The sequence below is a fragment of the Pogona vitticeps genome, chromosome 1 (assembly GCF_051106095.1).
Source record: "Pogona vitticeps strain Pit_001003342236 chromosome 1, PviZW2.1, whole genome shotgun sequence".
In the NCBI taxonomy this organism is placed as follows: Eukaryota; Metazoa; Chordata; class Lepidosauria; order Squamata; family Agamidae; genus Pogona; species Pogona vitticeps.
In genome coordinates this window covers 348465521-348488889 of record NC_135783.1, presented here as the reverse complement: position 1 = coordinate 348488889, position 23369 = coordinate 348465521, and the positions used below count along the sequence as shown (strand labels likewise).

Sequence of the window (23369 nt, the reverse complement as noted above, 5' to 3'; positions counted from 1 at the left end):
TCTCCTGTATTGGGACTTAATAGGAAAGCATAGTCTAAAACAATCCACAACTCAAGTTTTAAGTTCCATTCTCCTCAAACATGGGGACAAGAGCATGTAACCCAATGGTACTAATAACTACTAGTCATCATGGCTCTCTGCTACCTCCAGTGTCAGAAACATATGTTTATTGCTGGGGACCATGAGGGGGAGACACATCCTTTACAGGTACCACTCATTGGGGCATCTGGTTAACTGCTGTGTTAATGCTGGACTAGATAATTTCTATTCCTTTTTTCTCTTTTTGACACTTACTCTATATTCTACTTAACTTAGTGAGACCACGACTCAGTCATTACAAACTCATCAGACAAATGAAGTAGACAGACCAAATAAAACCCAAGTGAGGGCGACAGTCTTCGGGTGGCCCTGGGGATATATTCACCGAGGGAGGGAGAATATCCTTAAAGGCTTCCTTTTTAATTGCCTTTTAAAACTCTGGAGGAAGAAGGCCTCCCTCTAGATCTCTAAGGGAAGATCATTCCACCGTGCAGGGGCCACTACTGTGAAGGCCTGCGTTCTAGTTCAGATCTTTGGTTCCCTATACTATAGCAAGGCTGTTCTGACGTCCTCAAGATTCTGCTGAAAGTCCAATCTCTTCAGGACAGGTGACCACGAGACACTCCTTTTGGCTATCAGTCAGTAAACTGGGAGGAAATGGCATGCTCAGTGATTTAGGTCTTTGGCTTGGGAGCCAGAGGTTCGGAGTTCAATTCCCCTCTTGGGTCTCTTTGACAGGGAGCTGGGCAGACTCAATATTCCATAGGGTCTCTTCCAATTCTGCAATTCTAAGATTGTTGTTGCTGTTGCTGAGCCTATCTACTGGAGAACCACTGACGAAGCTGATTTTTCACCTCAAGAAGAGTGGTAAGGTAGTAATGATGTCCTGTCAAGTTGACTCTAACCTACGATGACCCTTTCCAAGTTTACCTAGATGACTCTGGAGTGATTTACCACTCACTCTCTTTTTTCTAGGGGTGCTCTGGGATGGTGTAGCTTGCCCATGAACATAAAGGCTGGCTCTTTTCCAGGGAGGAATTGAATTCCTACCTTCTGGCTCTGCAGCCGGGTAGGGGCTTTAAATCAGTGAGCTATCCAGCAGGTGATACCATCTTAAAACACCTGTAGGGCTGTCACATGACAGAGGGAGCAAGCTTGACTGTGGTTTAAACTTGAATTCGAACTGCAAGAGAAAAACATTTCGACTAGATATTAGGAGGAATTTCCTCCAGGCATGAGCTGTTTTGACAGTGGAACAGACCGTTTCAAAAGACGGTGGACTTTCCTTTAGCGATGCTTTAGCTGTGACAACCAGCAGCCGAGGGGTGGACTTAGATGGCCAGTGGGTTCTTTCTAACTCTAGGATTCCGTAAGTCTTATAAGCCCACCTTGTGTCACCTATTTCAGGCTGAAAATGACTGTTACCTGCAGAGCGTGTTTGCTGGCACAATAGCCAGTGGCCAAAGGGGCCCCCATGATGCCCATGACGCTGTTCATGGTTACGATCTTCCCCTTCTTCCTCTGTGTCATGTGATCCAGGACATATTTGGTTAAGGAGATTGTGCCCAGATAGTTCAGTTCCATTATTGCCCTGTAGACATCGATTTGGGTATCCATAAAGAGGGAACGCTGGGAACGACCGCCATTGTTCACCAAAACGTCAATCTTCAGCAGGAGAGGAAACAAGAAAGAATGAGAACATTACATTTAAGGGCAATCCAGCTGGGAAAGGCGCAAAAGTGAACCACCAAAATAACCTAGGGCATGGGTCAACTCCCCCACAAAGGAAAGGTGGAAGGGTACTCTTGTACCCATGTTCTGCTGGAGACGGGGGGGGGCACCGGATTATCTGGTTGATCCAAGAGATCAGCATGTTGATTATATAAGCCTTTGTTCTTATAGTCCCTAAACCTTCTCAGTATATATCCCAGCATCTCTTTATGCTCTGCAGAAAAGTGTTTTTCTTTAAAATACAGTGGTGCCTCGCTCGACAGTTACCCCGCATGACAGTTTTTTCGCTAGACATTGACTTTTTCCGATCGCTATAGTGATTCGCAAAACAGTGATTCCTATGGGGGTATTTCGCTGGATAATGTTTGGTCCCTGCTTCGCAAACCCCGATTTTCGCTAGACGACGATTTTGACAGCTCCCTCTGCGCTCGCAAAACAGGTGTTTTCAGGACTTAAGCTTCGCAAAACAGCGATTTAAACAGCTGATCAGCGGTTCGCAAAGCGGCTTTCCTATGGCCGATCTTCGCTGGACAACGATTCTTCCTCATTGGAACGCATTAAACAGGTTTCAATGCATTCCAATGGGAAATGCTTTTTGCTAGACAATGATTTCGCTAAACAGCGATTTCAGTGGAACGGATTATCATCGTCTAGCGAGGCACCACTGCACACATATATCAGTGTGGGTTGATGCTGAGGAGTCCCAGTGGTTGTAGTTCGGAAGAATTATTTTTTAAGCTCTACATGTAATCTCTCCCAGATGTTACTCTACTGACTTGTGCAAAACAGTCACTTGCTTGGCATAAGAGATGATGAAGCCCATGCTTTTGTGCAGCCCCTGTCACATACAAGAAACATCACAGGGACAGAAACTACTCCATTCTTAACAAGTCAGTGGGAGAGAAAGGAGAAGGCATTCTACTCAGGAGAGCAGCAGATAAGAGCCAGAGAACGATGTTTCTCTTTTGCCAGGCTTTTTTATACCAGTAAAAGGATTCTCTTCCTACGCACCAGCAGGGAGACCAAACAGCCTGGTAAAGGTGAGGAGGAAGACTCAAAGTCCTGGTGCATCAACCTCATGCTCTTTCATGAATGGAGTTCTTGACCTTGGCTACTAGAAAAACAGGGACCCAATGGGGGGCAGGCCAAAGGTGGGACATGGAGAAACAAGAGGGACACTAAATTCAGAGTCCAGCTATGCCAGTGGTTCTACTGACCTGATGCTGCAAAAGGAACACTTTTTCAGGACAGATTCTATTGCGTCATAGGGGGCTTCTGAAGAATACCTGGCTTTTTATGTATTTCATCAAAACTAAATGTTAGACAATATACAGTATCATTTTAATAAGTCTGTATAATAGAATGGCTTTGAACATCCCCATTTTAAGCTCCCTTTTTTTGGCTGGAGATTATTCTATGCCAGGCGAGGACAGCGAGGCAGTTGCCCACTGGGGACTCACCTTTCCAAAATGCTTCAAAACAGTGTTTGTTGCAGACTGGTGGGTATCCCGATTTGTCAAATCCAGCGGCACAATCAGAATATCTTTGTCATTTAGGCTGCTGATCTCTGAAGACAAAACGATCGAACAAACAAAACAGAGGTGAAAGTGGGAAGGAAATTGGAATTAATGAATGGAAACGTACTTCTGGGGGGAAAAAATCAGACTCGCAGGTCTCTACGTGGGATGTCTCAGAAACCTGGTGGGCTTGTGTATCAAGAGGTCCTCTTAAGCATCCCTCATGATCAATCTCACTCAACTATTATCTGGCCAACATTGACAGGCAGGGTTTCAGACAGAGGTCTCTTTCGTCCTATGTAGAGACACTAACAGAACCCTGGCTAAGGAAAGATCCAGATGGCAGGGTAACTTTCAGAATAGGGGTGGACCACCTCCAAAGTTTGAGAGCCACACACATTTATCCCTGGACCTTGGAGGGCCCACAAGAGACCCACCATCTAAAACTACTCCTTTCTGGCATTTCTCCCTCAAATGCATTGTTTAAGGGGGTGCAAGAGAGCTGAATTTAGGCCCATAATGGTTACATGTTGTCCTCCCTGTTTCCCTAGAAAGAAAGATAGAAAGGAACAAACACCTCCAGCCAAATCCTCAAACTTAAAGCCAGGCTGATGAGAGAGGGAACGCACCCGAATGTCAGTGGAAGCCAGCTACAATTTCCCTACCTTTGTGTCCTCCAGATGCATAAAGCAGCAATCTCTCTTCCCCCCCCCCGGCGCCCATCATCTACTAGATTTACAGTGTGACCTTTTCTAACAGAGATTACAGGCGTCAGGGTCCAATACACAGTACGGGAGGGTGCCCCGTTTCTGGAAGGATGATCTAACCCTACACATGATCTAACCCTACCCATGCACATTAATTTTAAATACATGTGTTTGTGTTTAGTATCTCCATAGAAATACCACCACAGAACGAATCGCGGATCAAATCACAGTCACACACTCTGCTAGCTACTGGCATCAACAAACACTTCCACAGAAATGGTAGTTAATATCGTTAGGCGCACGCCATACATTTGCTGGTTGCTAAATCGTTCCATGTTTAGATGTAATAAAGCCGTGCCGATCTGGCAGAATTTCACAATTCCATATGAAAGGTGATCTGAGAGAGAAGCAAGGAAGGAAGGAAGGAGGGAGGGAAGGAGGAAAGAAAAATAAGGAGAAAATAAAAATAAGGAAGGAAGAAGGAAGGAAAAGAAAGAAGTTTGCTGTTTCACAGAAGAAGAACATATAGAATGGTGTAATTATGAGAGTTTCACTGAGAGAAACCAAAGGTTCGTTGCCCTCTTACCAAATTAAGGTGAAAGTTAACTAATTAGGTCAAAGGTGCTTTAAATAAAAAGCAATGTGTTTAAAGGAACTTTGCCATAGCTGTAACTCTCACATGGATATGCGAGTAATGTTCAAGGCAACCCCAATGACACCCCGCTCTCCAAAAAGTAGATAAATAAATGGGGAAGGGAGATTAAAAACTGTGCCCCAGTATTTCATGGAGGGTTGAAGAAACTGAGGTCAAACAACGTGGCTGTGAATAACAACCCACAGAGAGCACATCATTAGAAGCGGAGATCCCACTTGTCTTCCAGACATGGGATTCCGGGAGACCTTTGTGAGTAACTCATGTTTGAACACAAAGCCTGTGTTCAACTTCTGGTGACCAGCCACGAAACAAAAACAAGCCAGTCTGCAAACTCCACGAAGCAAGACAAGCCTCTGATGTGACAACAAGACACAGACAGTACTTAAGGAATTTCCTTTTCTAAGGATCGGTATTCTAAGGATCCATATTCTACACAGAGATGGTTTTAGCTTAAACAATATAAACTGAGTGATTTTTTTTTCAGTGAGCCAGCCGATTTTAACAATGAACAAACAGATCTTTGATACTGAGGTGATTAGCAAGAAAGCAGAAGACTAGTGGATACAGTGGATCCAAATAAAGAGCAATGTGTGTTGCTTATATACCACCCCACAGCATTTAAAGCACTCTCTGGGTGGTTGTGAGGCTGTCGGTGAGAGCAAGGCCCCTCACAAGGGGGTGCCGGTCCCTCCCACTCTCTGCCGACAAGGGGGTGCAAACACCACCCATCCCCCCCCGGAAGATTAGACCACCTGAGCAAAGCCCGGGGAGCGGGAAAAGAACGACAGCCCCGGTTAGAAGTAGAGGCGGGGCTGGGGGATATAAAGGGGGGAGGACAGCTTGCCTCATGGTTGGGAGTGGATATGGCTAGAGGACCCGTGGACTGGGAAGGTGGAGAAGCTGAGGGTCCCAAGAGAAGAAGCAGATGCCCGGAAAAGGAGTGAGCTTACACCTAAGCCCTCTTATTGGGGGAAGAGCATGAGATGAAGGAGTGGAGGAAGAAGTGGAGGGAGGAAAAGAGAAGGCTGAGAGTTTTTTCCCCCTTCTTTATTTATTTTTACTCTTTTTCCCCCCTGTTTTTTACATTCTCATTCGAAGATTTATGTCATTTTGTGTTATTTTATTAATTGTTTATGTTATATTGGAAGCCGCTCAGAGTGGTTGCATAGACCAGATGGGCGGGATACAAATCAAATCAAATAAATAAATAAAATAAAATAAAGAAGAGAGAGAGATTGGAATGGCTGATGATGCAGCAGCAGAGAGGTCCTTCGGGAGACTTTGGCCAGATAATGCCTCCTCCCGGTATCCAATATGGACAGATGACCGGGATGAAGACATTGTACCCCTGTTGGAGGGGGAGAATGGACAATTATTAAACGCAGACTGTACCCTGGACTGGGCGGGTCCCTGGAATACTCAGGAAACTAATCCGCTCAAAGTTGAAGACTGGAAACCCCCTCCTAACCTGTTGTTAGAGGGAGACAATGGTTGGAATATGTTTGTAGATATAGGCTGTTTGTTAAATAATCCAATAAATGTGACTCCTATTTTCAAACCAAGGAAGTCTGTCAATTTATTCGAAGAAAACATGGAGCCAGAACTCAAACCCTCACAATGCTTCACAATTTAATTAGGCTGGCTACACATTGCCCTTCCAGAGATCTGGGTACTCAATTTTCTGACTATGGAAGGATGGAAGACTGAGTGAACTTCGAGCCCGTTACCTGGGATTGAACCCCAGGTCATGAGCAGAGTTTTGGCTGCAGCACTGCAGTTTAACCACTGCGCCATCAGGCTCCAACAAGTATAATCGGAATTTTAATATGAAGGAAAGGGAACGACAACTGAAAAACTCAGGAGATCGAACATTTAGTTGTGGAAGAAGGATGAATGGAAGGTTGAAGCAATTTAAACAAAACAGATGCCACAGACAAGATTAGAAAACAATACAAGCCCAGGTCTGCCAGTCAGAAAGCCAAGATGGCTAGCAAGAACCTGGTCACAGTGTAGGTTTCTTCCTACAGAAGAGATGCCAGTCTAAACCTAGCATAAAGGTACCGTATTTTTTGCACCATAAGACGCACTTTTCCCCCTCCAAAATGTGGGTGGGGAAGTCAGTGCGTCTAATGGTGTGAATGCAGCAATTTTGTCGCTGCTGGCCCTGTGGGGGGCAGCGTCGCAAGGGTCCAGGTGAGCCTTCCAGGACCCTTGCGAGGCTCCCCCACCCCCCCACAGGGCCAGCACCGGTGAAATCGCCAGCTTCCAGGTGGGGGGAACGTCGCAAGGGTCCTGGAAGCTCACTCAGATCCTTGCGACGCTCCTCCCACCCACGCACGGGCCAGCACTGGCAAAATCGCCAGGTTCTGGGAGTGTTTTGAGGCTTCCCAAGCCTCAAAACACAGAAGCTGGCGATTTTACCCCCCTGGCCCCATGGGGGGTGGGGGAGCATGGCAAGGGTCCAAGGGAGGCTCCCTTGGACCCTTGCCACCCTCCCCCCAACGCCCCACGGGGCCAGCCCTGGCGAAATCGCCAGGTTCTGGGAGTGTTTGGAAGCTTGATAAGCCTCCAAACACTCTCAGAAGCTGGCAATTTTACCCCCCCAGCTCCGTGGGGGGTGGGGGGAGGATGGCAAGGGTCCAAGGGAGCCTCCCAGGACCCTTGCCAGGCTCCCCCCACCCCCCCACGGGGACAGCGGGGGCAAAATCGGGAGCTTCCAGGACCTTTTCTGAGCCTGGAAAGGCTCAGAAAAGGTACTGGAAGCTGCCTATTTTGCCTGCTCTGTCGCCAGGGGGAGGCAGGGTGAGTCTCCAAAGGGTCCTAGGGTGTGTTCTAGGACCCTTTGGAGACTCACCCTGCCTCCCCCCGGGGGCCAGAAGGGGCAAAAACGCCACCTTCTGGGGCTCTTTTGAGGCTTGGGAAGCCTCAGAAGAGCCCCAGAAGGTGGCGATTTTGCCCCCTCTGGCCCCCGAGGGAGGCAGGGTGAGTCTCCAAAGGGTCCTAGAACACACCCTAGGACTCTTTGGAGACTGACCCTGCCTCCCCTGGGGGCCAGAGGGGATGAAATCGCCACCTTTGGGGGCTCTTCTGAGGCTTGGGAAACTTCAGAAGAGCCCCAGAAGGTGGTGATTTCATCCCCTCTGGCCCCCGAGGGAGGCAGGGGGAGGCTCCAAAGGGTCCTGGAACACACCCTAGGACCCTAGGGTGTGTTCCATAAGATGGACCTCTCCATAAGGCTCACCAAATTTTAGGAGAAGAAAGCAGATAATTTTTTCCTGTGTTCTCCTAAAAATTTGGTGCGTCTTATGGAAAGGTGCGTCTTATGGAGCGAAAATATTTCCAGGATCAACTTTCAAAGCAAATTCTCATCAATTGCCAATAAAGTCACAGAAGGAAAATGAAAACCTTTCCAAATGTAAAACGTAGCATACAATATATCAAACACCACAATGCCCACTTCAGCAAGAAGATCTGTCTTTGAACATCTTAATTTTTTTTAAAGAAAAGAAACATTTAATTTAAAAAAGTTATGCTAGAGCTCTGAAAAAAATGAAAAGATTAAGTGTTGGCTGAATGCAATAAACAAAGCAAGTACTGGAGATAAAGCGCTCTTTATTTTAATTTATATTCAGCCACAATACTTTCAAAAACTGTTGCTGCCATTAGTTCTATACAGAATGGAATGCCTATAGTTTCTTCCAAATTTCACAAAGCAGGAGACTTGGAACCAGGTACAGAAAAGAGCTCTCTGCTGATTTTCTTTAAGCCGTCTGCAATGGCCAAACAGCCAGAAAGCACAACATCACCCAACCCCCACTTCACAAGCACATACAGACTGCCTGTTAAATTGACAATCTGGGTTTATTTTTCCTACATCAGCCACTGCAGTAATTGTGGATCCATTCATTCTTGACCGTTCCATTGTATCTGTTATGTACAGAGCTTAGCAAAGTTTTGTGTTTATAACTTGCAGAAACCTTCACTCAACATGGATGAGACACAGTCCAGAGACATGGACTTCACCTAGCTTTGGATGTCACATTAGAATTTAAAGGCTCTGGAAAACACTTGAAGGATCAGTAAATGATTAAACCCGCTCGGACAAGCACATCACGAACCTTACCGCCTTCAGTTTGTTGAGCAAATACAATGCAGAACGTGGGTTTGCAGTAAAAACTCAGAACCAATTGTGAACAGGAAGATAAAAGAGAGAGAGTGAGCCGCCCCCCCCCATAGGTCTGTAGAGGAGGAAATGGATAGAAAAGCAAGAAAGGAAGAGGTAGTGAAAGTTACAGAAGGGATGAAGGAGTTAAAGGTGGAAAAAGAGGGGAGGGAATCTGGAAAAGGGGAGAGGAAGGAGACAGATGTTTTCTTAACATCAGAGGAGGGGGAGAAATCAGGAGAGGCGACGAAAGTGGTAGTGTTGGAAGAAGAATGGCTGGAGGTAGAAGGAGAAAGCAGAGTGTTTAAAATTCCACAGAGGTATTAGGTTATGAAAGTCGGGAACGCAAAGAAGTAGAGATGAAACGGGAAGGGAAACCGATCGTAGAAGGACTAGTACCAGAGGAATGGACAGTCTTAGTGTACCCTCCAGGACGGGGTCCTTGGAAGAAGGTGATCCAACCAGGACTGGTTCAGCCAAACGAGAAGCCACTCAAAGGAGACTGGTCTCGTCATCCCTGCTGTGGGATGATATGTGCGGTTCGGGGTGGCTACTTGAGAAAGCCAACGGCCCAGGAGCGGTTTGGACAGGCTTTCCATTAAAGAAAAACAGTTACAAAAAGACATTGCCCTTGTTATGGGCAGATTTTCCTGTTAGCATTGAACATGTTGACCCCATTGAAGTAGTAGTGGAAAAACTGCCAAGTTTTATTAATAAAGAGTTTGTATTTAAGGAACCCTCTTCTCTCTTGCCGTTTCCCGCCAAAAACGAGGGGCTGTCAGGCACCGACAAAGAACCAGATCATACTAATCATCAATCTCCTTTGCTCAGCGCCAACATGATGATGCTAAAGGGAGCTGAGTTCTTTCCATTGGCCCACATGGCGACGTTTCAAGCAAACGAGGTCAGTAGAGAAAGAGAGACTGATCAACAAAACCTCTACATAACATGATTGTTCTGAATTTCTCGAAGCTTATAAAATAAAGATTTGGAATTTTTAACTTGTTTGGTCATCAGTTAACGGACCAGTATACGATCAAGAGGGCAACAGGGTCTCCCTAAGCCATATTTCTGACACCCTGAGACCAGGCCAGCTTTGGTTATCCAAAAATATATTGCTCATTCGTGTGCTACTTTTCCACTTTGAGGTTTGAAGTCTCGTCCTATGGGTTCTGGATTTTTCTTCTAGGCCAATACAGCCACTTTGCTTCTTCTTAAACTGAAAAACAAGCTGGCTGGATAGCTCAATGGTTTAGATGTGACTGGCTGTGGAGTCAGAGGTTTGGGAGTTCAACACCTCACTATGCCTCCTGTGAGGAGAACCAGCCTGTGTGGCCTTGGGCAAGCTGAACAATTCCCAAGATGACACCAGGAAAAAAAAACACTTCTGAGTATTCCCTGCCTGGAAAACCCTGAAAAGGATCACCATAACGTAGAATTGATTTGATGGCACACGATTATTTATTAAACAAAAAACAAACAGGCATATTTGTACTTTAATGCTGATCTCGAACTGAGTAAACACCATAGCATGACCAAAGAGTTGGCTTAACTCCCTCCTGAGAAGCCGTTCTTACGACGATCTGCGGACTCTGAAGCAAACTCCGACATGCTAAAGACCACTTTGGCCAAGTAATGAACAGTATGTTTTTCAAAGAAGATAAGCAGTGTACTGTTCATCTCATCCCGGTTCTCTCGTTTGCAACCCACCCTTCTAGAAAGAAGAGTTCTTTTTATCATTTGCTGCTGTTATTATTAAAGCAACACCATGATATCGCTTGGATGGCTTTGCTGCGCTTCCACAGAGCGGAAGGTCCTGCCAGTGACATCATGTGGGATTGCACCCCTTGCACAAACACTGCCGTTGCATCAGCAGAGGGTAAATTTTCTTCATGGAGGCTTTCACGGCCGGGATCTAATGGTTGTTGTGGGTTTTTTGGGCTCTTTGGCCGTGTTCTGAAGGTCGTTCTTCCTAATGTTTTGCCAGTCTCTGTGGCCGGCATCTTCAGAGGACAGGAGTCAGAACTCTGTCTGTGCTCTGTGCAATTTGTGGAATACTGTAGTTGAGTATTTACAGCTATGCTGTGGGATCAGCTTTTTGTCCATTTCAGGAAATTGGGTGATTATGGTGATCAGCATGTTTTTTGTTGTGCGTATTGTTGTGATAAGGGAGAGAGATGATCTGTCACTGTGATTGATGGGTGTCATTAGCTGGTCTTTTGTGTGCAGTGATCACCGGTCCTCCTAGCTGGGTAGAGTTTGTTGACCTTTTTCAGGCTGTATTTTTCAGTGCTGGCAGCCAGGTTTCCTTGAATTTTAGACTTTCTTCTTCTTTGTTGAAGCTCTGCTGGTGTTTGTGGATTTCAATGTCTTCCCTGTGCAGCCTAACATAATGCTTGCTGGTGTTGGCCAGTACTTCTGTGTTTTGAAATAGAATTTCATGTCCAGCTTGTTTCACGGCATGTTCAGCTACTGCTGATTTTTCCGGTTGTTTTAGTCTGCAGTGTCTCTCATGTTGTTGGATTCTGGTGTGGATGCTGTGTTTTGTTACTTACAAACAGTATTCGGGCTGAAGATGCCGGCCACAGAGACTGATGAAACATTACAAAGAAAAACCTTAAGAACATGGCCAAACAGCCCGAAAAACCTACAACAACCAAGAGATGAAAAATTTGCTCAGATTGGAATTATTAAGAAAACTAAAGTTTTAAGCTACAAGAATACAGAGAATATGTATACAAATATCTACAGTATATCTATTTTATATGTGCACGAGTTGTGTTGTTTACTCACATAATGTCCTAGCTTGGGATGGAAATGATGGATCCCAAGCTGTTTTTATACGCCCTGTTAACCTTTCCCAATTCCTTTGGCCAAAAACAGGGGAACCATTTCTCCAGCAGTTTCCGAGGACTAAGGTTTCCCTTTACACCCCGACATACCACAAAAACTTTGTGATCCACTTAGAAAGAATACGCAGATCCACGTTTATTTGGAGACGAAAAGCAAGCTTCAGAAATAAAGACGCCTTACCCAGGCACTTCTTCTTCACCCTCTCTAGCTCATTCTCTCTTCTTGCTGACAGCACAAGCAGCGAGCCAATTTTTGCTAGCTGGTAGGAGAGTTCTTCGCCGATTCCACTGGAGGCCCCAGTCACCCAGACAACCTTTCCAGGTAGCTCTTTCTCTGTTGGGAGTTTGAAAAGACAACACAAAACAACTGGTTAAAGGGAAGAGTTTTCTCATGGTTACTTGGGCAGGATGAACATGTGGGTAGACACACAAAGAATGAGCGTTTCATTTCTTTTACCAAAAACAGCCAAGCGTTGTGGTACCTCAAAGCATCTGCCATAAAACAGAGGGGGAAAATGCAGCCTTCCAGAAGTTGTTGGGCTATATAATCTCTTTGAACCCCTTATGGATAATCACCTGGCAGATATACTTTGATTGCATTCATGCATTGAGCAGAGGTTGGACTTGATGGCCTTGTAGGCCCCTTCCAACTCCACTACTCTATGATTCTATGCGCCACAGCCAATGTTGAAGAGTACAGAGATTTTAGGCCAACAACATTTAGAGACGTCTTTTTGGCTCAGCCTGCCATAAAAGCTTAAACTTTAACAAATATATTAGTTTTTACAGTGCCAGCTCTCTTAGATGTTTTGAGTGTACACACCCTCACCTTTGTGCTTTAAAGGCTGTTCAGGGAAACTGTCAGCCACTTTACAGTTAGGTAGCAAAAGAAAGTACTGTAAATTTTATTCTAGATAATTGACGCAAGGTGACCACCAGAATGATGTCAGGGTCAGTGCTAAGAGTTTGCACAGACAGGGAGATGCATTGCTAAATGTCAAAGAATCAGAGGTGAAATATCTTTACTAAGCAAACCCTAAGATAATTTACGTTTGCTGTGCTGGGATTCACTTTGGCAAGAGGCATCAGGATGATACATTCTTGGTTTTCTTCTGAACGGAAGGTGTACGTCCAAATTTGTCTCCCAAGTATTCAGCATTTTTGCTACCAACAATGCAACACATTTTCTCTCATACTTGCATCATTGCAAACTGGAATAATTAGACATGTAGAGAAGGCAGTGAGTGCTCAGAATAAGTGACATAAATCATCTGAAGAAGAGGGAAAGATTTTCTTTACAGAGGGCTTGCAACAGAAGGTTGCAACAGCTAGCTGCAGAGGTAAGAGAAAGAGAGAATGAAGGAGATGAGGGTGAGGAAGTGAAGTTATTTTGACAACATCAACAGAAGTAAAGGAGAGGCAGGTTACATATGAAAAGAGGGAACACTTCAAGTAACTGTCATTACTACAGTCTCTGACATGACTATAGTGTCAACTGCAGGATTCTGTACATCATAGTCCAAAAAACTTTTCTGCCTCTGGAAAATATGGTAATGCCCAAAGTAGCTTTCTGGACAGAGTTACAGGGTCAGAAAATGGAGTTGTAGGAATCACTGGATATGAAGAGAGGCACTCCTGGACATGATTTAAGCTTATAAAGTGCAGACACCTTCCCTGTTTGATTGATTTTTTAAAACAGTCACTTGGTTAACGTACTGTATATTTATTCCCTTAAAGGTGTATATTTTGGTGAGTTTATTTTCAGAGGGGGGTGCTTTGTTTGCTTCTGTTGGGGCATGTGGGCCTTGAGGATGGACTGACTTGGTGACTGTGCCAATGTGCCCCTAGGCCAGACCTGGGCAAAGTGTGGCCCAAGGGCCACATAGGGCCCGCGAGCTGCTCCTGTCTGGCCCACTGGTCGTCATTCTAGTCTGGTGTCCAAGCACTTGTTCAAGCCCAAGACACACTGGATTTCTCTCACTGAACAAGTTGAAAATCAAAACCATTTATAACTTTTTGTCTAAAGTTGATCAGTTGTTTATCTTTAACATACAGCAAAAAACCTCTTTAGTATTTGTGAAGATTAACAAGGTTAAAATAAAAACAATCATAACATCACTGTTTCGTTTTATTTTTAAGTAAAATTGGTTTGGCCCCCGAACACAGTTCAGATTTTTCATGTGGCCCCCTATAGAAATTAATTGCTCACCCCTGCCCTAGGCTGTGTGAGTGGTTAGTGTTTTTTGTTATATTGTTGTCTACTTTTTAAAGACAGATTGATTCTCTGTTGCCTTGCCTCTTTGCTTTTCTGGAATACAGTACTGTAGTTTTTAAGGCTTCTTTAATGCTTTTGGACTACTAATACCAGAAGATATAACTATGGCCTTAAAGATACCGGCTAACTCTAGATCCTGACTGTAGCAGAAACCATGACTTATCCAAGATGTCATTATATAAAGGTAATGTAGGCCCAAATCCTGTTACAGTTACGGGAAAAGTGTAACATTTCAAAGTGAATTGACATAACTTAAGAAATCTTAACAGATTTTATCCATTGCATACCAAGTCTTCATTCTTAGGTACTAACAGTCACAAATAACAGTTTCCTAACTTGATGACCTCTAAATGTACTGAACTACATGGAGCTGATAAGAGTTGCAGTATAATTCATCGGAGGGCATTAAGCTGAGGAAGGCTGACAAATAGCATGCTAGGTTTAGCAAATACAGTATAAAATGTACACAGTCCAGCACAAAATATTATTCCATTAGTTTTGAGATGCTTTTGGAACACAGTTAAACTTTGACAGATATTCCATGAATGTAATAATTGTTACTGATAACTCAGCTTTCTTACGAGGCGAGTACAAAGTTCTTTACTGAGCAGTGGCAACTATTTTTAAAAAAAACAGGAAAAAGCAGAATGCGACTAGCTACTGCTCTCATTTTTTCATGCTCAAGTCACAGCATACCTTACTTCATTCCAGACATTAAAAAAAAGCAAAGCCAAGCAAAAAAATTCTTGGTATCACAATGCAGAAATGCAAACTCAGGATGATGGGGTGGTTTAAAGAGTCTCCCTTTCCAAACCTGCCCCATTAAATTCTTTACATCTCCACCTCATTTGTACAACGCTGGGCTCCTCCACTGTGGCAACATCCTGAGTGTTTTGTTACACCAGCATAGCACCAACAGCATGACTCACTCATAAGCCACAGTGACCTATGACACAGATCATACCAAAGGCTGCATCCTCCAGAGATTTGGCATTTATAATTGCCAGCATCACTGTTGGGCTGGCTGTCAGTGCTAGTTTAAAAAAAATGCACTCATTTCTTTGCTCCACTGATTTTTGGCCGTTGCTCGAAAGAAATCAAGTCACCTATCCTCTGCCCTGCTTTATTCTCACCACAACATTGTGAGGTAGGACAAACCAAGAGTGACAGATCCAAAATCACCCACCAACTTTCATCCCTTACTGGAACCTAAACCTAGATATCGCTTATGATCCAGACCAACATCATAATCGCTGTACTAGAGAGGCTCTCAAAAGATCTGGATGGGGGACGGCTGGTCTAGATGAGTTTAATAAAGGTTGCTGGTTTGACCATTGCACTTACTCTCAATCTCTCATAGACGTTCCCCAATGTCTACATTAAGGTAACAGTTTAGAAAGCTGCAGCTTTGACCCACTCACAGCACACAAGAGGATTTTGGCCACTATGTTTCAGCTACTGAAATATTCAGTACGAGCAAGCCAGTTTCATTTGTCCATTGTCCGTTTTGCCCATCAATTCAGAATTTTGACCTCATGGTTCCACTGTCGTACTGCTCTAACAGTTAGGAAGTTTTCCCTGATATTCAATTGATGATGCTGGCTGGAGACGAAAAGAGTTGTGGTGAAAAACATCTGGAAAGGGAAGACTGTAAAGTTTGCCCAATGGATGGTCTGAACTACAGTATCTTGCTATTACTACTTCTCACTCTTCCAAGGTCCTATCCTACTCTATGGTGTGTGACCACTACCATCATTGCTCTACATGCTACTTTCTGACATTCTAGATCAGTGGTTCCCAACCGTGGGTCCCCAGATGTTCTTGGACTACAACTCCCAGAAATCCTGTCCAGCACAGCTAGTGCTGAAAGCTTCTGAGAGTTTTTGCCCAAGAAGGCATAGGAGAGTTATACAGTTACTTCTTTATACAATACTTCATTAACTAGTAGGATTCATAGATACAGGTATGGCCATTAGCTTAGACGACTTTCAAAAGAAACATGGGTAGTCCAACCGATCTGGTGCACTCCCAATACACTGGACTACACATTCCACAATCCCCCACGGGTGCAACAATGCCCATGTAGGCTAGGGTGGCAGGGGGCTGTAGTCCCACACATCAGAAGTGTCTCCGGGAAGGTTGCATTAGAAAAATTTAGACACATCGTGGGTACTGACTGCTATTAGTTACGTAGCTAAATCAAATCTCCATGTTTAGGGGAACACATGCGAGTAATAGGTACTACCGTATATTGTGGATCAGTGAATCCTATTATTCAGCTATGTATATTAGAGAAGGTTATCTTCATTAATCCCCATGCCAAGATAGACATTGATGGGGGAAATTACAGGATGGGTGGAGGGCAGACAAATGGCTCTTGTTCTTTCAATTGTACCATATCCTACACCATTTAGCACGGTCCCCATTTGGGGGGTTGAGTGAACAGTTGTGGAGAAAGTGGGAGTAGGGAAGCTGACTTCTGCAGGCGAGCTGCATTTACCTAAATCTAGAGTCAGTTACACAACCTGCGGGGGCTACCCAGACAATACAAATTACCGAACACCTAGGGTAGCTCTTGCTACACTCTAGAAGTAAATAAAACCGTTGTTTTTGCTGTCAGCCTATAATCATAAATCAAGAGTGGGCAGGTAATGCCAGGGTCCTCACTGGACATGATGCACAGCTGTTGAGCTGCATCAAGCTTGGGAGGTCACAAAGTTGTACAAGGCTGTATGTAGTACAGAGATGTGCAAACATGTGGCTTCCAAGCTGCATGCAGACCCTGAATCTCCTTTTGGAGGCCTCCACAGCACCACCACCACCACCACCACCACGGCTGCAAAAATCAGCTGGCTCCACACTTCCTTTCCTGGCAGAAGATTAAAGTAAACTCTGGCCTTGAGTCCTGCAGAACTCTATGGTACACTGGACACTCTGGTATTCTCTTGCACCACAGAGCTCCTGCCACTGCCACATAATTTGGGTGGCAGTTGCACGAGTGTGCTACCAATTATGCAGTTGCTAGCATACCAATTGCATAATGTAATACCAGCCCTACTGCAGCAGAACATTTGTTCCATGAAACATTAAGGAATGAGAAAACCAAACCAAAAGATCCTGTAATTGGCTTTTGTGTTACTTTAACTTTACTTTAACAATGACTTTGTTCAGTTTCCTCCCCTTCAAATACACACATGCAGACAGAGTGGTTAAATATTTATGCCGCATTTCTGAGAATTAATGTGTATTCCTAAACAGTTTAGTTCAGTGAAAGCACAACAGGAATAATATTTACATGTAATTTATTTAAAATATTTTCACCCCGCCTTTCTCCTTTAAAAGGACTCAAGGCAGATTTTTCTGAGCCCCACTTCACACTGAAATGTAGACTTCAGTTTGGTAGGTATTTCAGCTAAGATGCCAGTTGACAATCCAGGAACAGGGGGTAGATGGTTATTGATTTCCAGAATGTTAAAGTTCTTTTCTTTTTAAACAAGTTTATTTTCAAAATCCACATAATATTGCTTAAGTGAAAGAAATAAGTAAATGGTGGTAGCAGCTATTCTACTGCAGATTGATTAAAATAACGCTACAGAGAGATATGCACTAAAACGACAGCTGAATTTAAAACAGTGGAGCTTAATTCTGGCTACATATGCAAAAAAAATCATGCTATCATACATGGGTTTGATTTCATGCAAATACTCTCACCCACAGGCTTATTAGACCCGTTTATCCACCAGTGAAACAATGTGCTAGGAATAAGAGAAAAAATGTAGTTCAGTTCATTTGTTATAAGAATGTACCCATATTCACACATTTCACATACAGATGAACTTCTAAGCACAGACCTTTGGTTGTTCAACTGTTGAAAGTCTGTGTCAAAGCACTATATATTCAAACATTTGTAAGCAATCAAAATGAAGTTGCTACTTTTTCCCTCTGAAGGGCTCCTTATCTCTGTGACAAGCAGGCAGAAAGTACTTCTTCACATGTTGCCAGTGCCAAGGGAGAACTATTTTGGTTTTGATGAACATTCCAAAAATTCGCTATTTCCCTATAACCGCAGGCGAAGGGTGTGTAGTTCCAATCTTTCAGAAGAAAACAGAAGTGATTCTGCATTTCTGTCTCTGCATGAATAGCTACTGATATTTACACTCAAATATCAGTAGCTATTAGCAGGCCCTGCCCAGAATGGGGAAATGCATAGACATTTGACTTCTTCCAGGATTTCTTGTCTTTTTTATCACTTTCCAACAGCTACAGCTGTAAAAAAATAAAGACGATAAAAAACGCTGTAGCACCTTAAAGACTAACTGCTATATTTTAATATGAGCTTTCTTAAACAGGCTGAGGAAGTGGCCTCATCCACAAAAGCTCACTAGCAATTTGTCTTTAAGATGCCACAATGCTTTTGTCTTCTTTAATTTTTATTTTGTTCTTGCCTGATATGCCAGCACAGACCCATACGGTTACCTCTTCTAAAACAGCTGAGGCTGGGTGCGGTCAGACAGATGTGTATGCTATGAATTAAAGGTGATTCCTGTAGAATGTGTGAGCTGTAACCAGAGCTGTTAAGTCCTTTCGCATCAAACCTCTCTGATCCCTCCCAAGCGTTCCTTTCTAGCCACCTAATTTGGGGTGGGGAAAACTTTTAGTTGTTTCTGTTATTAGAGTATCAGGAATTTTACAAAAAACGTCTGCACAATATGTGCAGATCACCCAGCGGTTGAGTCAGAGATCTTGATCTATGACCCTCGCCTTTAAAACTAGACCCAAACGAGATGGATCTCTCACATTTTCCAAAGATGGCAAAGGCACTACTGGGAGGGGTGCTGAAATCACTCCTACTGCAGTCATGTGGCACGCCAAGGAGGGCATCTATGGCTTCCTTTTGAGCAACATATGCCCCAAACACGGCTGTGGCTTGCAAGAATCTAATTGGTGGGCATTACAGACATGGATTTTCAACTTGTTTCATTTGTTTGTTTGAAATATTTTTACCCCGCCTTTCTCCTTGAAAAGGGAGCCTGGGGCGGCTTACAACGACAACAACAAAAGACAACATTTAAAGTTGGAAACAGTGAGTATACAACCCTGGTTAAACTCAGTAAAAGACAATATTTAAAACAATGAACCATGAATAAAGAAGGGGCATCTTACAACATTGACAGGCAATAGTAGGGCCAAGATCAGTAAGTATACAAATATATACTGTATACTGTATATAATGCCACTCTGAGAAATGAAAAACACAAAAATGGAAACCACAAATAGTACTAAAACTACAAGCAATGCCGTACTGCATAGCAATCTATGCAAAAATCATTTAAACAACATAGTAATAAAACTATGAAGCGGCAAACTCGGGAGCCTTTATTTCGCCTCGCGGGTCTGCCCGCCCATTTGCAGGGCCTCCTCCACACGGAAGGCTCGTGACACGCATGTGCCCGCCAGGGGACACGCATCCCGCTCGCTCGACCAGCGTCTCCACGTTTGTCCAGAGTTGGGGACGCCTTTGCCAAGGGTAGCTGGGACGGCGCGCAGCCCGAGGGCGGTGTGGGGGGTGTGGGTGTGGTGTCGTGTCCAGTCCTGACCCCGTCCCTCGCACACACACACACACACACACACGCCCCGCACCACCCCAAAAAACGGAGGCGAAGAACAAGCGGCAGCCCAAGCGAGGCACGGAGAGGGTCCCGGGCGCTCCGGGACGGCGCCCCCCTCCCTCTTGACGCTTACCAGGCTTCTTGCCCCACCGCTCGGCCCACAGCAAGGTCAGGTCGCCGTCGGCCTGGAGCCACCGCTTGAGGAGGAAGGCCGCCAAAGTCAGGACGGCGATCCCGACCGCCAGGCAAGAGTAGCACACCATGGCGAGGCGAAGAGGGGCGAGCGCGCCCGAGTCAAGCCCCCTTCTCCTGGAGGAAGCCGGGCGACCCTCCCGCTTTCTACCCTCCCCGGCGACCGACGGCGAGGGCCGGCCCGTCAAAAGCTGAGGCGGGGCCCGCGAGAGGCAAGGGTGGAGTTTGGGCTCCGGCCATTTCCACCCCCACCCCACCCCACCCCTTTCCAGAGCCTGCCCCTCCCCGCCTCACCCCTTCCTCCCTGGCGCGCGCGCGCGCCTGCCTCTTCCCCCGCCGAGCGCCGGGCACCCTCGGGCACGCGCATTCTTCTGCTTCTCCACGCACGCACCCCATTCATCTAGGCTTGCCCAGGACCCAAGAAGGAATCCGGGCTTGGGTTGTTTTTGTGCTTTTTTAAAATAAAGACTTTGTGCTTGCAGTGCCACAGCCTGATGAAAAATCCTGAAGGCTGGAAAGCTCGCCTTTTCTTTTTTCTTTTGAAAAATGATATTTTACTGGCCCATCCAATAGAAGTATTACTTCATCCTAATTTTGAATTTTTTTTTCCCTCGGTGGGAACACTGGCTGTGCTTTTCACTTTCTTAGGTTTCCAGCCTGCTCCTGGGCCTAAAAGACAGGGGGCTGTAGTGGTCAGAATATTGAAGTGGGGTTTGGGAGATCTGGGTTCAAGTTCACACTTACCCATAACATAATCTTGTCATTTTCTCTCCCTCTCAGATTGTCCTACCTCACCGGAGAGAGTTATTTATACTGCTTTTTTGGAAGGAAAGTAGGGAAATAATTGTAACCGATAAAAATACCTAAATAAAATCGAAGAAGAAACCAGAGATAAATTAATTTACTGGGAGGGAAGTGGGTTTGTTTGGAACCCTGGTGCCCATAAGAGATGTTTTTGTGCCTTCCATGAACAACTTGACTTGTTGAGATCTGTGGGTGAAACTTGTGGTGATGTGGAAAAAGTAGGGGGAGCACCTCACCAGGGAATCCATGCTTCTGTGACCAGTTTGATCTGCAGAAGTATGTGGATGATATTTTGAGGGCACATGCCTACTAGGAAAAGGAGAGAGAGAAAGAGAGAGTAGATTGAGCTGGAGCTGGAGCAAACAGCAAGGCTGGTGTGTTTGAATAGCAGTTTGAGTTAAAGACTTAAATTTCCACATCATGGAGCAAATCAGGGATTTAATGAGATAAGATGAAAACTGATGTTGGCTAAATCCATAAATTTTTGTTGTTTAGTCGTTAAGTCGTGTCCGACCCTTCATGACCCCATGTACCAGAGCATGCCAGGCCCTTCTGTCTTCCACTGCCTTGAGAAAAGAAGACTGAGGGGTGATATGATTGCACTGTCCAAATATTTGAAAGGCTGCCCTACAGAGGAAGGGCAAGATCTGTTCTCAATTATGCCAGATTGCAGGACACGCAACAATAGACTCAAGTTAAAGGAAGCCAGATGTTAGTTGAATGTTTTGATCGTATTCTTGCACTGAGCAGGGAGTTAGACTTTATGGCCTTATAGGCCCCTTCCAGCTTCACTTTTCTATGATTAAGTGCAGCCCCTGTGAAGTAGGCACAAATGGGGAATCAAACTCCCAGCCTCTGGCTTCCCATCCAGAAACCCAAACCACTGAGTATTGACAGAGGAGTTGGCTCACCAGAGCCCCACAAATTCAGATCCCCACTGATGCATGAGTTGTGGCTTACTGCTGGATTTTAGTCATTGATTAAAAACCAAAATGCAACGAAATGCGGGAAGGCCGCACCTGGAGTATTGCATACAATTCTGATCACCGCACCTCAAAAAAGACATCATGGAACTGGAAAAGGTGTAGAAGAGAGCAACTAAAACAATGACTGGGCTGGGGCACCTCCCTTATGAGGAAAGAAAACAGCCTTTGGACCTCTTTAGTCTAGAAAAAAGGCACCTGGGGGGGGGGGACACACAACTGAAACATATAAAGTGATGCAGGGGATGGATAAAGTGGATAGATGGAAGCTCTTTTCCCTCTCACGCAATACAAGAACCAGGGAGCATCCACTCTAATGGAGTGTTGGGAGAGTGAGAACAGACAAAACAAAATATTTATTTACCCAGTGTGTTGTTAGTCTGTGGAACTCCTTGCCACTGGATGTGGTGATGGCATCTGGCCTAGGTACCTTTCAAAGGGGATTGGACAGATTCCTGGAGGAAACGTCCATCGCAAGTGACAAGCCATGATGGGGCTGTATAATCTCCAGGCTTAGAAGGAAGTGACCTCCAATACCAGATCCAGGGAAGAGGTATCAGGAGACAGGGATCTCATTGTCTCGTGTGCTACCAGAGGCATCTGGTGTGCCACTGTTGAGATACAGGGAGCTGGACTAGATGGGCCCTTGGCCTGATCCAGATCCAGCAGGGCTCTTTTTATGTTCCTTATATAAACAAGTATACTTTATCAATATTTGCAGAATGTTGCAAAAAATGCAGATACTATATAGTCAATTTGCATAATAACCTTTATACATTAAAGGGGTTTATGTGGGCAGAGTTTCAGATTGCACACAATCCTATTATTTCCTTTGCAGCTGCAGTGGCATTTTTTAAAGAAACAATTTGTGTGCTGATCCAAGGCCTTCGGTGCCAGAAGTAATGATGTCAAAATGTTCTAAGCTGCATCTGCAAGCATTCCTCCGGGAGGGCGTTGGTGTGATCAGCCAAGGGCTCTGCTCCGATGGAAAGAAGCAGGATGGGTTTCCACATTGTTTAAAGGGTGAAGATCTTTTTGAGCCCTCCACCAGAAACTGGAGGGCTCCAAAATATCACGAAAGACCACAGTTTTAAATGATATCTCTGTGTTACAGCCTTTTCAGTAGAAAAAAATTACGTGGGTGGCTCACTTCTCTTAAGCTTGCTTTCAATTGATTCTGCCTGGAAAAGCAATGTTAATGTTTAATATGTTAGGTCCAGTAGTCTGTCCTTTCTTTAATAAGATATTTGGAGGTCCTTTTTACCATTCAGAAGTATGCTCTGCTTAGGAACAAAACTAGATTCAGATCCATGCAATTACTTACTTCAGGTTCAACCAGGTTTTTTTTTCTGCCCAAGGCAAATGCATGTTCCTATCCACCCTGTTTCACTCTTAACTGCCTGGCATCAAACAAGCAGGTTAAATTGGCAATTGACTCAAGAGCTACTTTCTTCTTTAGTTTCACAAATGATTCATACAGAAAGAAATGTATTTGTCCGGCTGCAGGTAGCAATGAGATAAGCTCCCGCCTTTTTTCACATTTTTATTCCAGGAGCTGGAATAATGTTGCACAGTTACTGCAGTAAAAAAAGTCCTGCATTTAGCTATTCTATTAAAAAAACCTTTCTCCAAGGACTCAGGGCATTATATCTCCTTTCTCTCTCTCATCTCTTTTATCTGGAGAATAGTCTTGCCAAGTAGATTAGTCTGATAGATTTTGGGCTCTCCCCAAAGCGCTCAGTGAAATTCATGCTTAAATGAGCCTTTCAGCCTAACTCTCTTCAGAACTAGTCATAAAGTGACTCTAGATATTTTTAGGTTTTAATTCTCATAGTTTTTCATT

The 23369-nt window shown here is 44.6% G+C and overlaps 1 protein-coding gene across 1 annotated transcript in view; it reads right to left on the bottom strand.

Annotated features, from left to right (window-relative positions):
* The window catches only part of DHRS7 (dehydrogenase/reductase 7), a 28467-nt gene extending 8526 nt beyond the window's left edge, over window positions 1–19941 (bottom strand). Inside the window, exons 1-4 of the mRNA XM_020813696.3 lie at window positions 19681–19941; window positions 11845–11997; window positions 3231–3337; window positions 1465–1704 (exon numbers count right to left, since the gene is read on the bottom strand). Of these exons, the coding sequence (XP_020669355.1) occupies window positions 1465–1704; window positions 3231–3337; window positions 11845–11997; window positions 19681–19810 (630 nt within the window). The 5' untranslated portion in view covers window positions 19811–19941. The remainder of the gene's footprint in view (window positions 1–1464; window positions 1705–3230; window positions 3338–11844; window positions 11998–19680) is intronic.
* Window positions 19942–23369: the final 3428 nt, after the last annotated feature.